This window comes from Nelumbo lutea, chromosome 4, assembly GCF_056320005.1.
Source record: "Nelumbo lutea isolate HS-2025 chromosome 4, American lotus-T2T, whole genome shotgun sequence".
Classification (NCBI taxonomy): domain Eukaryota; kingdom Viridiplantae; phylum Streptophyta; class Magnoliopsida; order Proteales; family Nelumbonaceae; genus Nelumbo; species Nelumbo lutea.
The window spans coordinates 23,885,677-23,901,393 of NC_142687.1; the positions used below are offsets into that span (position 1 = coordinate 23,885,677).

At 33.9% G+C, this 15,717-nt stretch overlaps 1 protein-coding gene across 1 annotated transcript; it reads right to left on the reverse strand.

Annotated features, from left to right (window-relative positions):
- Positions 1-7,099: 7,099 nt before the first annotated feature.
- Positions 7,100-12,248, reverse strand: LOC148854642 (protein CLAVATA3 INSENSITIVE RECEPTOR KINASE 5-like). The gene is made up of 11 exons (XM_088986624.1): positions 11,200-12,248; positions 10,965-11,097; positions 10,756-10,827; positions 10,520-10,663; positions 10,319-10,390; positions 10,172-10,231; positions 9,946-10,043; positions 9,326-9,475; positions 8,725-9,066; positions 8,250-8,629; positions 7,100-7,880 (listed from the first exon to the last, which is right to left on the reverse strand). Exons 1-11 carry the CDS (start codon positions 11,300-11,302, stop codon positions 7,560-7,562), a joined length of 1,875 nt encoding a protein of 624 aa, XP_088842750.1. The 5' UTR covers positions 11,303-12,248; the 3' UTR covers positions 7,100-7,559.
- Positions 12,249-15,717: the final 3,469 nt, after the last annotated feature.

A 15,717-nucleotide genomic window follows, 5' to 3' on the forward strand; every position in this document is an offset into this window, starting at 1 on the left:
GAGATTAATACTCACTAGTCAGTTTAGAAAGAGTATAAATATAAAGTATAAATACATATAAAATACAAGATTTTGCACTCTATATATTTGTACTAGCGGGGACCTATGCAATGTACGAGGTTTATTAAACGAAAGATAAATAATAGAAAGGGTCATTTACTAAAATACCCTTATAGTTTTATGGATTTACTAAAATCTATTCTATATTTAGCATTTTACTACGACACCATTTATAATTTGCAACGGATTTAATCGATCTTCCATTAGATGATAGTGGAAAATGACAGTATTAATACTAATGTTCATTTAAATACACTTAATGAAAAGAAAATAGAAATAAAAATACCATTCCTGCCCTTAATAAGACACAAGCAACCACTATTGACTATATTTGGCCAATTTTGTTTTCTGTATAAAAAGTGTTAAGGGTATTTTTGGAATAAAAAATCATGAGCCTAATGGCAAAATAAGCAACACTTAATGAAAGGTTGACTAAGGAAATATGTTGTAAAATATATGGGATGCTTTAGTAAAATAAAAACTATAAGGTAAGTTTAAGTAAATATATAAAACTATAAGGTGTGTTCTAGTAAATGTCCCTAATAAAAACACATAAGAGTATACAATTGTTTTATATTTTCAACTTTTTGAATAATTAATAATTATTCATATTTTATATACTACTTTTAATAAACTTTTTATAAAAGAAAAATAACAATTATTAATTTCAGTTAGGTTTATTCGTCAAACTTATGAAATCGACCAACCCAATCAACTTGACTCGAGTTGGTCGATTTTCTAGTATTTTTGGTCAGTTTGGTTCACAAATTTTCCAACTTGACCAAGTTGGATCAGTTTCACTTTGGCCATTTGTGAACCGACCAAAATCGAACAACCTAACCATGCATATATATTAATATTTTATATTTTAAATATAATTTTTAATATGAAAAGGTGAGAAATTTCCCATATTTCTTAATCTAAAATGTTTTATTTCATAAATCTAAATTTTTAAATTTATTTTTTAATAATTGTATTGTAATTTTTAAAATTTAATTTAATTTTTTCGGTTTAAATCTTTTGAACCGATTGACTTTTTGTGAAAATCGACCCAAATTGATACAACTTGAGTGGATCGGTTTTTACAAAATGCCAGTCGATTTCAACTGACCAACTCCCCAACCTAACTAGGTCAATTTGGTTGGCCAAATAGCCTACAGCCGGACCGAACCAACAAATGAACATTCATAATTTTAACTAAATTAATAGTCTTATCTCCGATAAATAACAATAGTTTAATCTCCAATAATTGTTGAAAATTTATAGTGAAATACACATTTATTGAAAATATTGGTAATGAAAAAAATACAATAAGTACTAAAAATATATTAACCTAGTCAATAAATAGTATAATCTCAAATAATAGTGTAATCTCTAATAAATATTAATTAATCAATAAGTTATAAAAAAAATACAATAAGTACTAAAAATATATTAACCTAGTCAATAAATAGTATAATCTCAAATAATAGTGTAATCTAATAAATATCAATTAATCAATAAGTTAAAAAAAATACAATAAATACAATAAGCACAGGAAATTAAATTAAAAAAATTCAATAATAGTAGTTTAATCTTCAATAATTATTGAAAATTTCTGTTAAATAACAAAACAAGATAAATTTATACATAATCGTTGAAACATCTATAACGAAAATAATAAATAATTACTGAAATACAATAAATATTAATTTTATTATATATAATTATATAATAAATACAAATTAAGAGTTCAAAATTATTATTAATAAATCTTAATTTTTTTGAAAGTTATTTTCTTGAATTATTACATGATATATGTGAAATTAGTTATTTACAATATTATATTATGATCATTTTTCTAATTTTCAGAATTTTATTTTAAATTTATTACATAATTTCATTATTTTAACTATTTAAAATCTAGTTATGTTAAATATTTAGTTATTTAAATACTTAAATATTATGTAAAATATTTAAATTTTAAAATATCAATTATTTATTGAATTTAATTATTCATAAAATCATAATTTATTCTATTATTATCTAATTTCATTATTAATTTTGTAACATATTAAATTATAATTAATTTGAATATTATGTTGTAGTTATTATTCTACTTTGAAGATTTTTTTTTTAAATTTATTACATAATTCCATTATTTTAACTATTTAAAATCTAGTTATTATAAATATTTAAATAATCTATAAAATATTTAATTTTTTTATTTAAAGGCATTACATATGATTAAATATTTGAAAAATATTTAAATTGATAATCCGAAAAAACATAGTTTAAATTGTTAGTGCATAATTTTGTGATATATTTCGTAAAAATATAAATTTATTTTTTGTGCTTTTAATAAATATTTCAAAGTTATCATATAATTTTGTTAGAATATTTAAATAAATCTTAAATTTTCAATCCAAACTTTCTTTAGATAGATATAGATAAAAAGTAGGGGAGAGGATAAATAGGAATTAGAGATAATTTAGATAATAAATAGGAATTAGAGATGATTTTAGAGAAATTGGGGGAGATAGTTTAGGAGAAATTTTAGAAGAGGAGATTATTTAGGTTCTTGGAAAGAGCATCTCATTGGTGTTTCAAAAATGACATGAAATAAAAATAAAATAAAAAGTTCAAACCAATGAGAAAATTTCTTAACCACTATATATATATATATATATATATATATATATATATATATATATATATATACACCACTTACAAACTGTGCCTAAGCATCTTATCCAAACAATGGGAGTGGATGTAAAGGTGATGTCTCTTCTAATGACCAACAAAATCCTGTGAAGATAAAAGCAAATTTGTTAACTTTGTATATCTTATGCCAAATTTGTGAACCTTCTTGTTAATCGGTATCCCTTCCTTCATGCTTCATGGAGGCTGATCATCTACTGATTGAGCCACGCACTTCAAACCTAAAAATTTGCTCTGATATAGATATGTTTCATACCACCGTACAAAAGAAGAGGATTTCACATGGGCCCATGTGTACGATGTGTTCTCTCTTGATAGGTTGTCTAGCCCATTTTGTTTCTAGCCTATCCAGACTCGGAAAAACTTTAGCTGTTTGGGCCTTGGGGGCCAACAGGCAACAGCCTATGCTGTTGAGAGAATTTCTGGAAATGCCACATTATTATGAGAATAGATAAATTGATAATTACATTTTAATTAATTTTAACTAAAAATAAAAGCACGGGCGTGAATAGGTAAACTGTCCAGAAACTGTCTCAACAGCCTGTGGCTATGCTGTTGGGCCCCAACAGCCAAAACTAATCCGCCGGACTCACTAAGTTTCAAGTGAGTTAATTTTAGCTGTCGAGAGCATTTTTAAGCTAGACACGTTCACCAATTTAAAGCCATGTCTACGTTTATGGTTAAAAAGAAATATGAGACAATTACTATTTTACCCCACTCTATGGTAACGTGGCATTCCCAAAAATGTTCTCAACAGCATAGGCTGTTGGCCCCTAACAGCAAATGTTTTTCCGGTTATGGTCCTCACCCGACTGCCCAAGTAAGGAACTCTGAAGTCTGAACCCGCCTAGCTAGCACTATATGGGAAATCCCTATGCCAGGTCAATGTCAAACTGAAAATCACTTTGATCAAACACTTTCAATGGCGGATTCTCCTCCCCAAACCCAACACTCATAAAGTTCGAAGCATAGTCTATTTCATTAGTCAGCTTTATCTCCTCTAGTGGTGGGATATAAAGTTCTTTCCATGGACAAAACCCATTTCCAAGAAACAAATAATCAGTTTAAATTTCAAGCGGTAATACCTGCACTTTACAAATTAGAAAAGTTGTAACGACAAACAGGATCTTAAGATCATAAGCAAGAACTACAATATTTATGTGATTGCCGATTTAGAGATGATCCAAATACCGATTTGAAACTGAACAGAGAAGTTAGAATTCGATCTAAAAGAATTCCTGATTTGGGTTTTCACCAAAATGCGAATCCATACAAGTTTCTTTCTTTATTTTTGGTGGGGGGAAGTGAGAGCGTTTGAAAACGAAATCTCTGGTTGATAATTGAACTAGGACCACTGGAGGGGGCCTTCTCCATTACATCATTGATCAGAAGGGGGGCTCTCTACGTCCCAATCACCTCATCTCTGATATCAGCTAACTTGGACAAAAGGCCAGCAGCTCCATGTTGAACAGATAGACAAATCAAGAAAATGACAAACACAAATCTTCTATAAGTTAACAAATAAAGCTATCAATAATAGCTTTATTATGCTTAATTAGCTTATCTATTTTATATACTTAAAAAAGCAGTTGTCCAGGTCAGCTTATGTTCTCTCCTCCTCATATTGCTTCCCCACCCTCTTAGAATTCTTTTTACCAAAAAAAAACTTAAAATTTTGGGTTCTTTAATCTAAAAATAAATAAAAAATGGTTATTTATACACATCTTTGCACCCACAATCAATTCAGTTTCCTTTTTAATAGGAAATGAATGCAATAATCACTTATGAGCAGGTTTTAACAACAGCCTGTGCATCACATGGGTCTCTTCTTCTTCACTACTATAAGCTTGTTATAAGCAAAGTTTATCATTCTATGAAAAAAAACATGTTATATCGTATATTTGCTTCTATGGCTCACTTAACTAATACATGTAATCTCACAAATGGAAAGAAAAATTATAATTGAAATGGTCACTCTGCATCATTTCCATAGCTAGTGGAGAGAGATGTGAGATCAAACCCGTGAAACTGCAGACTCTCCGTGATATGGTTAGTAGGCCTCATGCTGCACTTGCTCTGTACCCATCTGTGTTGATGTTAATTTCATGGACACCGAAATAAACTACACAAATGGATTCTCATTTGAGGCATTTTAGCTATATTTATATATTTGTAAAACCTATGGTACAGAAGCAAGATTGACAGAATCGCTATTGCAAAACCACCATTGGCCCCAAGGCTGTATTTTTTGTGTTGATGTAAAACTATGATAGTGTAAATGATTTGGGTACAAATTTTGATTTGTTTTTATTTCAAACTTTACCTTACTTTTGGTTGCAGTACAAATGAAGGAAAATGAGACCCCAAGTAGTATAAAGTGAAACTCAAAACAAAATTAAACCAAAATTTGCAATTTCTTCATTGGCTTTCCCATACATTTGTACTAGTGCAAATAGAATTGCACCGCAACCAAACACAGCAAAATGTCACACCTTACAAAATTTAGAGTCTATTTAGTGGTCTTAATTAAGGTGCAGCATTTATAGCCTGAATGTGTATGATATACAGTTATGTTTTCATGATATTAATACTGTGAAACATGTTTATATACGTATAGTTGTTGAGATAAATTTGTTTTTTTAATTGTGCTTTTGTTGCCTATAACACTAACAAGATAGTGTCAATAACAAAATAGGGCATGTTACTTTATTAAAAAAAAAAAACTACTTTTTGTCACCTCAGAGAAAGGTGGAGAAAATAGGATTCAGGTAATGTGAAAGTACTTCTTATGTGATATCTTACCAAACAAAAGAGGAGCATCTAGATGATAACAAAACAGTACTTGTACCTTTACCTTGTGCATTTGCTTTTCCTTCTTTTTCTTTCTCTACTTCTTTTCGGTTCCTTGATAAGGGGGTTCTATTGACAACCATTCTGGGCTGAAAAAGCAGATATCTTATATATGGATTTGGCTACTATGAAGGTCACTTTAATGTTCAAACGTGGCCCTATAGTATTTTCAATTTTTTATTGGCATCTATATGATGAGCTTAATAAGTTTAAATGCTAAAAGTAGAGGTGTCAACGATATTCTAAAATTCAATTTCAAACTTGAGATTTGATGTAATTGAAGCAAATTCAGATGATTCGAATATCTAATTGGTTGAATTTGGATATCCTATTAATACTGAATAACTAATCGGATTCAAATTCGGATATAACTTGATTCGGTTTGATAAATATCCGAATTCAACCAATTATTTAACTTTTATATATAACATATAAAATATTTAAATATTTTATAATATATATATATATATATTAATTAAAATATATACATAGTTTATATATTTATATGTTTTATATAAATAAAATATTTATTAATTACCTAAAATAATTAATTGGTCGAAATCAAACAGAATCGAAATATTTTAATATTTAATCGAATTCAAATTCGAATATTAATTTTCACTATCCATTATTATCTGATTCAATTCAAATTCTATCCATTTACACCCCTACCTACAAGGAGCTCGGAAACCATATATGTGACTACTTCATTAAGGTTATATTGACTAGTATGAGGGGGGGGGGGGTGCTTTGTATCAAACCAAACGCAGGGTTGTACATGGAAGGGTTCTATAATTTACTCTATTAAAAGATTTTATCTTTCAAATAATGGTTGTCCACCAATAAAAGGTGAAGTTACCAACATGTAAAGGGAGATGCAAAGATGCTATGAATTAGAAAATGTAACATACCATTTACTTTAGGCAGGTTCAAGAGGTTAGCTCAGGATAAAACTAATATTTACTTCTTCATTTAATTATTTAGAAAAATCGATGTTTCAAAATGGATTTATTGAGAAGATGCTAACGAGAATAGAAAGGAAGCCAAATGCACACAGTTTTATTAATATTTCCATTCCAATAATCCATTTTAGATGCGCCTAGTAAGAGATTTTCTGCTAATTAATGTATTTTCTTATGGTTTCTCTGATTCTGTTAAGTTCTAGTTTCGTTTTCAGAGGAACCCAAAAAAAGATAAAAGATCATCAGAATGGCAGATTGACAGTGCCAACTGCCGTTCTTTTTTCCATGAAAAAACCGGGTGTCTGATACAGCCTCTCAATTTGCCAAAAACCATTCTGATAAATTGAATGATGTCAGTATATAACAAAGATGGACTGGCGCAATATATGTGGATATATATGGATGTAGCAGAACATGTGAAGAGGTTTGGAAGACATGTACAAAGCTAGAAGAAGAAAAAGTTAAAAAGGAATCTCTTGAAAATATTTTCTTTTCCATTAGTTGTACAGAATATAGATAATTGCATATAACGCCAATAACAAACCTTGAAGATGGAATTTCATATAAAAAATTAAAAATGTATATGGTACATACTCTCCATACTCATAAACTCCTATCATATCTCTGTTATATCTCTCTTTTGGCTTGAAATTTTAAGGAAACAAACAAAACCCATGTCAAGGAATTATTCTTTCAATCTCATGACCCTAATTGCATATTCCCCCAAAGAAGATTCTTTCACTCAACTGAGGGAAAAAGCAAACGGAAAACTCCATCTAAATAATGTCAGTCTCTTAAATCCCATCCTGTACATATCGCAATCCTTTGAAAGCTTTAATATACCACTTTCACTACTATACAACAAACTCTCTTGATGTACGCCAGATTCTTCTAGACAGCTAGAATAATGGAATTCTTCCTTATTATCATTTGTTTCACTACTGGTTGAATTTTTTTTTTCTTTTCCTTTTGTCAATGCCAAGTAATTCACCTTGGGCCTGAGAGTTCCATTGCTTGGACAAGTAATGAAGAGTCATCGGTTAGATCAGAGTATCTCTCTGATGAGGAGAATTCATGGGGTTTGCACTTTGTTGTTTCAGCTCTCTGGGAAGCTTCCCATCTCTCAGCAAGCCCATCACCTTCAAGCATTCGAACAACTTCAGACATCTTAGGTCTGTGTCCTGGAAGGTATTGGGTGCATAATAGCGCCACCTGAACCATTTCCTCCAGTTCGATTCGGTCATAATTGTCTTTCAGATCCTTGTCAACAAGCATATCAAGCTTCTTTTCTTGGTGAATCTTCTTCACCTGCAACCAAGGGTGACCAAACATTATAAGAGGTTGTTATATTAAGTCCCTGAAAATTAACTATAAGGATCTTAATATTCTTCAATTAAGCCTAGGTCTCAATCAAGGGTCATTGCTTGTGCAATTGTAAAATCTTGGCCTTGTATTGTATGCATGAGAAAACATGATTGAGTCTGAGAGTGGTTACTAAAATAATCCTGATTCCAGTATACCCCTCCCAGACCCTGGATAACTGGGGCCAGCATTGGATAATGACCTTTTTATTCCTTGATTGAGCCTGTTTTTATGCATACATGAACAAGGAAACAAATGAATTCACACAAGTATAAAGTGAGAAGAAGGTATTTATTCTACAATCATAGTGCTTACCCAATCAAGCATGGCTCCTTTCTGATTTGCTGCTTTGCCAAATTCTAGAGCTCTCTGACCCGTAATTAGTTCGAGGAGGAGAATTCCAAACCCAAAGACATCTGTCTTCTCTGAGGACTGGCCGGTGGAGAGATACTCAGGGGCTATGTGCCCCACAGTTCCCCGCACAGCTGTTGTCACATGTGAGTCCTGGTGATCCAAAAGCTTTGCCAATCCAAAGTCTCCTACTACAGCCTCACAGTAGTCATCGAGCAATATGTTGGCAGCCTTCACATCCCTGTGAATTATCTTTGGATCGCACTGCTCATGAAGGTATAATAGACCTCTTGCAGCTCCAAGGGCTATTCTCTTCCTAGTTGCCCAATCCAATGCTGGCTTTCCTATAATAGGAAACTCATTTAAGGTCCAATTCTGTATCCAGAATTCAACTAGACACTAACCATGGGAATTCTTTGCATATCAAAGATTTATTTACCTTTTAGACGTGACGCTACGCTCCCATTGGACATGTAAGGATAAACTAAAAGCCTTTCTGTTGGTGTCATGCAAAATCCACAGAGCTTGAGGAGGTTCCGGTGTACTGCTAGGCTGATCATTTCAACTTCAGTCTGAAATTGAATCTCCCCTCCAATGGCATTTCCATCTTTCAGCCTCTTTACAGCCACAATGGTCCCATCTTGGAGAGATCCCTTGTAAACATTCCCAAAACCACCCTTTCCAAGTATGTTTTTGCTGCTGAAGTTGTTGGTTGCAATCTGAAGCTCCCTGAATTGGAATCTCTTCAAGTTTCCAAGGCAAACTTCTTCATGATGTTGATCTGAAATTTTCAAGAGAGAGAATTTAAGATGAATGGACTAACCAGTTCATAGCTACTGTTTATACTTAATTTGCCCTAGTTAAGTACTTAGGCTCAGTTTGGAAAGAGTACAATACAAATATGTGCAGTGCAAATACATATAAAATACAGGGTTTTGCACTCTACAAATTTGTATTTGTACTCCTTCCAAACTGAGCTTTAAGTCCAGCCAATGGCTACTGCTTAATTTCTCCTAGTTTTTTTTTCCTGTTTTACTAACCATTGACATCATAGAATATCTGCTGGTTATGTCTTTGCCTCCACCAAAGAAGAAATCCAAATCCAACAATAAGCAGGCAAACACAGCCTAGGCTCAATCCAAAAGCAAGAGCTACTTTTTGAGTTCTCAGTCTTCCTGAAGGTTGAGTACCTTAAGAGGCAGAAAGAATAAATGGTCATGAGAATGCAAGGATGGATATGCAGAAATGCTATAAATAAGTAATAAAAGCCAGGATGAAACTTTTAAACTAGAACCTTAAATTTCTGAAATATCACTGAAATACATAGTAAAAAGCAAAGGAGAATGCAATAATTAGAAGACAGGAGATAGTGCTCCTATAAGATGTATATTAAAACCATGAAGAGGAAAGGCTCGGCAATCATGTAATAAAAATTAAAGGTGAAGAAAAAGGAAGTTCAAAAGAAAAACCAACTGTAACTTTAAGAACAAAGAATGATAAGAGCTGAAATTAGTAGACAGAACTAATGACAGATTCAATCCTGTTCTCCATTAATGATCACTTACCCAGTATAAGAACCACTGTGTATGGAAATTAATTCTAAAAAAGGAAACCTAAAAGAAAGAAACTTTCAACAGCCCATCAAGTTAAAGATCCGTACTTTGTGAACTATTTAAAGTGAAGGAAAGTGGCACAGGTGTCGTCCCGTAGCAGTCTTTCTCTAAGCCTGTTGGACAAATCAGAGGGTTTCCCACGATGCTGCATTTATGATAAAGAGAAACAAACAGGAATGAATTCAGAATCATCCCTTATTCCTTGAAAATAAAAATAAGAAAAAAAAAACTTTCAATAGCTAAGAAGAAAGAAAGACTTCAACAGCAACTTACTTGAATGTTCTAGCAGGAAACCTGGGAACAGGTCCACTCAAATTATTATATGACAAATCCCTGCGGCGTAGCATAAACCAAGATACCTTATTCAGACAAATTCCACTGTTTGTGCGTGTGTATGTGTGGAGAGAGAGAGAGACTCACAGGAAGGCAAGCTGGGTCATGTTGGCCAAAGACAAAGGAATTGCTCCAGATAAACTATTATTGTTAAGCCTCCTGATCCCAATTCCAATAGCCACGATCAGATTAAAAGAGTTTGGTGAAGACATAGAAGAAGATGCAAACAGAGAACAAAATCCATAGGGAAAAAAGATCAGTTTTCAGTTTATAAAGTTTCTTACTCACAGGTATTGAAGACTTTTCATGTCGCCTAGCGAAGTGGGAATTTCACCAGAAAAGAAGTTATTGGAAAGGTCAAGAGTTCTCAGTTTTGAGAGTCTTCGAAGCTCAGGGGGAAGAAGCCCTGATATGTTGTTGTTCTGTAAGAGCCTACAAATGAACCCAATGATAAAACCAAATTTAGAAAAAAAAAAAAGAATCTTCATCAGACTTTCAAAGTAGAATTCCCAGCGGATACTTACACAATCTGGAGATTTGTCAAGTTCCCTATACTTGGAGAAAGAGTACCAGATAAATTTTGGCTTGGAGTCCCTCTGCAACAAGACCATGTGGAAACTTCTGAGCTTCTCTTCCAAAAATTTTCTTTCACACATGCAGAATGCTAAACTTTCGTACAACTTCATTAAATGCTGATGTTCTTTAAATGTGTGACAACATCATAAAGACTTACAGTCCAGTCACCAGACTCTCAGGGGAACAAGTGACCATGGTCCAACTGCAAGGGTCGACAGAGTCTCCGTCCCAATTATCAAGAACACCATGAGGATCCACCAAAGAAGCTTTTATACCCATTAAAGCTTGCACTGAAACAAAGAAGCCCACCTCATCAACTCTCCATTTCCTACTTATCTGGTAGAACAAACAACATACTCTGGTTGAAGAAACTGAGAAAAATAACAAATTACCTTCAAAGTTAACGCCTTTGGGAGACAGCAGACAACTTGAAGGACTCCAAAGCCAGAGCAGAACCACGAGACATAATACAACATCCCTTTTCATGGTTCCCATTGAACTAGAGGTTTACAAACCAGATATCCAGGTGCCAAAACCTGCTTCCAGTGATATAGAGAACTGGTAGGGAGCAAGTAGGAGTTGTTTGATGGAGTCAAAAGAATAAATCTTGAGTTGGGTTTCTTCGGGTTTAGGTAAGGTTTACATCAGAGCCAACAACAAGAAGGCCTCATGCTTCCCATGCCAGAAAATCACTCTCACTCACACACTCTGTCAGACCCAAGAAAAAGACCAGAGATTCGGTAATAAAGAGAGAACTAACATGCCTGCCACTCTGGTTCAGCAAAGCTTAAAAAAAAAAGAATATATAAACGTTAAGAAACTTAAACAGAAAATAAACTATTTCTAGATAAACTCAAAGGAGGAGAGAATTCGAAAATTCATAGTATTTCAATCATGCAATTGCCTAGAAAATGATGGAAGAAAGAATTTTCTATTCTGCTGCTCCGAGGATTTGAAATCAAAAGCAAGCCAAGAAAAAAAAAATAGCAATTAAAATTCAGAAATCCAGAACAAAATTCTTTGATAGTAAGTCATCAAATGGTCTAGATATGGGTGCTACGCGCGTGTGTTCGGATCTTCTTTTGAGCTTTATAGGAATTGTTGTCTGTAAGTGTGTTTATTGCGTTGTTAAAAGAATAGTAATAAAACTATAAATAGAGTTGGCACAAAAAGAAGAAAAATACTAGGAGAGAGAGAGAGAGAGGAATTCTTTGTTTCCCTAGTAGGAATCCAACATTCTCTGGGTTTTGCCATTCATTTAAGTCCCAAATTCCCTCTTGAATGGAAGTTAAAAAATACTGGAATCTCGAGGCATGGGCTCGAGATTGGTGATGCAGCAGCATTTCATGAGATCTTTGTTGTGTTAGATTATTTATTTCATTTTCTTTTTTTATACGGCTTGGGTTTGCTTTATTGATTCCACAACACACTCAAACAGTCTGTACAGTCATGAGTCAGTCCATCCCATATAAACTAATCAAAGAGGAAAATACTTTTAAAAGCAAAAGCTGCCACCCTCTCCCCTTTTTCTCTCTCAAATTATTATAATTATGAGAGAAAATCACCACCCCACTATGCTACTTGCCTACTGCTACTACTACTAGTCCTAAGTACACATCACTCTGTATCATAATCTGTGTATGGATATAGAAATTGAATCCAATAATCTCTCTCTCCAGAAGTTTCATTAATAGATTAGGATTAAGAACAGATGATCTAAGTCCAAGAGTTTCTGTAAGCTGATTCTTCTTTGGTGTACTTCGTAGAACCAAGCACCAAGTTGGAAATCTAAGGTCCCTCTCCGGATACAGACTATATAATACTGGTATAAGGCTAATAGTATCATATTCTACACATGGTGCACGTGCCATCTACGGCTTGGGGGGATTTTTTGTTAACAGCATTTGAAACTATTCCCTTGATCATCCAAAATAATGTAATTGATGGGGATGGGGCTATGATCATTCTCAGTTACAGCCATTCATTTTGCTAAATGCACATTGTACACCACACACCTGGAACCAAGTAGGTCCTCAAACTGTCAACACAACTGGGTCCCATGCACAATAATATTCAAATACAAATACAATATAAACTTGGTTAAGTTAAACCATTATGATATAGTTAGCAATATAAATAACTGAAAACACCAAGGCTGTCGGTCCTTAGTCACTGAAAATGGACCAATTATTGAGGGCAACTGGGGTTGGCCAAACCATTAGATCGTATAGTCCATTTCTTGATGGAACAACATCGAGAAATCCATTTCCTTCGTGCATTCTTAGAACAGAACATTACATGTTCAATCAGAGATTTAGTTCAATTCTTCTCTCCCCCTTTTGGCTGGATCTCATGTCCTTCCCCCCTCTTCCATACTTTAATCTCTTCTGCTCTTGACTAGTTAGATTGATTTTACATCTTTTGATCAGATTGATTGCGTCCCACTAAAGATAAGGAAGATAAAAGGACAGCACAGCTGATGGCTCCTCAAATACATACTGGATATGTGTGTGTGTGTGTGAGAGAGAGAGAGAGTATTCTTCCTCATATGTCATATCCCACACCAAAACACAGTTGTGTATATAAACAAAGTATTGATCAACCAAGTTAATAGAACCCTAGAAAAGCTCCAAGTTGACTGAACTGCAGATGTACTCAAAACACTGTTTTGTATTCATATTAGGGGATCCACTGATGAGACACAGGTGACGAGCATCAAAAGATGGTCCAAACCCACTGCAAATGTTCCACTTGCACAGGACTGTCAGGCTAGACACTGTTTTTAAAACCACACACGAAACACACAAACACATGTAATGAGGGCTTGGCTTTGGAGCCAAAAGAGAGTCAAACTAGTTTGTAAAGAAATTGACTGTGATCCTAATGAAATGAACACATGCGCCAGTGATGGCTGAATGAGTAGGAAATAATTATTCTTTTACCGATTGGTGGGATTCAATTTGGTGGTTGGGGACTGGGGAGGGGGAGCTACTTCTCTGTTTGACCACTAGTACGAGCTCACATTATGTGGTTTTGGACGTGAATCCAGAAGCAGACATCGTAAAGCATACAAACTGGTTGACACCCTTGGACCCCACCTTGTCTCTGCATCTCAGACCTCACTCCATGCTGGAATTCTCCTTCCCTCCCCACCAATTATTTTGTACCTTTATACCATGAATTGTCTCTCATCATACCCATCTCTAATGTCTTCAATTATATTTGATCCTTCCCATTCCTTTCCCCTTTTTTCTGGGTTTTCCTTCCTTCTTCCGTGGCTTTAAAATTTCAGTCGACCCACCTCACGGATCTGACAGCAATGATCCATAAATCAATGATCACAGGGTTTCTGTTTAGTGTTTGGTGAATCTCCTGTTACATGGGAAATATAATAATCAACCATCTTAAGTACCCACCCAGGCTATAGCCAATAATCTTATTAGTTAATTAGTGATAAAACCACTTTCTCTGAACTCTAAAGACAATTCTGGGTTGAAGTTTGAATATACCTACTCTTTATGAAGAAAAGTTTGAATATGCTCAATTTCAATAAGAAGACCACTCAAAAGGTTAAAATACCTCAAAAACTATATTCTTTACTTCCATTTTATGGTCTAAGGCTATGGTCGTTATAATTTTATAGTACCAAATACAAAGAAGGCGGAGTGGAGTGATTACAATTTTTAGTGTGTTTCTTATAGTAATGCTAAAATTGAGTGAAAGTGATTAATTCGAATGTACCTCAAAACATATTCATGGTACCAACATTTTATAAAGGAGGGATTTGTATGAGGAGACATGGGATCCCGCCCATTCCCTTGTGATTGATGATGTTGATAACACCATGAACACAAACATTTCTTGCTTTATTTGATGATTTGATCACAAAACTCGTTGTCCATGAATAATTTAGTCCATGTGTCAGGGACCTGCCCTCCCCCCCCCCCTCTCTCTCTCTCTCTCTCTCCTATTCACACACCAGTCATTCCTCTTTTTGTTTTAGCACTTACCCAGAAGAAAACCTTCTGTGTGTTCTTTTTTATTATATTTATTTCTAAGTGCTCCCCTCAAAGCAGAACCTTTGTCCCTCAACTGAAGGTCCTTTAGCTTTAAAAAGCTGGTTTCTTCATCTAACCCATTTTTCATATACATGAAAAAAGCTGGCCTCTTGATATAACCCGTTGTTCCATACACTGATAAAAGTGGGTGGAAGCATCAAACTGTAGGACAAAGGTCACTCAGAAAAATTAAGAATCAAATAGAAATAAGGAACGTATTTCCAAGCGCCCAAAATCAAGAACCAAAGGTCTGAATAGCTAGTATAGTTGGGTACATCCCCAGTACAAGGTGGGGTATAAGCTGGTGGAAGATATTGGACACGTGGCCAATCCCCATGAATCCTTATCTGATGTAGGAAAACTCCTTACTTGACTCAAATAAGCTTAAAAAACAACTCAATTTGAGTCGAATAAACCTTAAGGCTGTGTTTGTTTTCAGTGTAAATATGGATTGGTGTAAAAGCTCCACTTCCTGTCCGTATTTTCATTCCTTTGGATGGAGAATAAGTTTTACATCAAAAATCAATGTAAACTCCACGTACAATTAAGTTTTATCAATATAGTATTTACATCGATAATTACACTTTTCAAAATTCCAACGGTTTAAACTCCATCGATGAAAATGTACACCAAAAACAAACAAAGCCTGATAGTTTAAAAGGTATGTGAATCAAAACCAACTTGTTTTTACTTTTCAAAACATTTTTTGTGCCAATTTCAAAAAATGACCTCAACTAGCTAGTGTAAATATGGCCAATGTCCCCACACATAGTACATGGGCATGAATGGGTTTCCACACCCAGCTTCAGCAAACGTAACAGTCATCTGATCAATCTACCAACGCCAATTAAA

Bases quoted from the DNA above. Each gene is read 5' to 3' on its own strand.
- LOC148854642 (XM_088986624.1), bottom strand. From the start codon at position 11,302: ATGGGAACCATGAAAAGGGATGTTGTATTATGTCTCGTGGTTCTGCTC. The intron at 10,232-10,318 runs GTGAGTCTCTCT...GCTACGCCGCAG, and splicing joins ATGACCCAGCTTGCCTTCCT to GGATTTGTCATATAATAATT. The intron at 9,476-9,945 runs GTACGGATCTTT...CTGCCTCTTAAG, and splicing joins CACTTTAAATAGTTCACAAA to GTACTCAACCTTCAGGAAGA.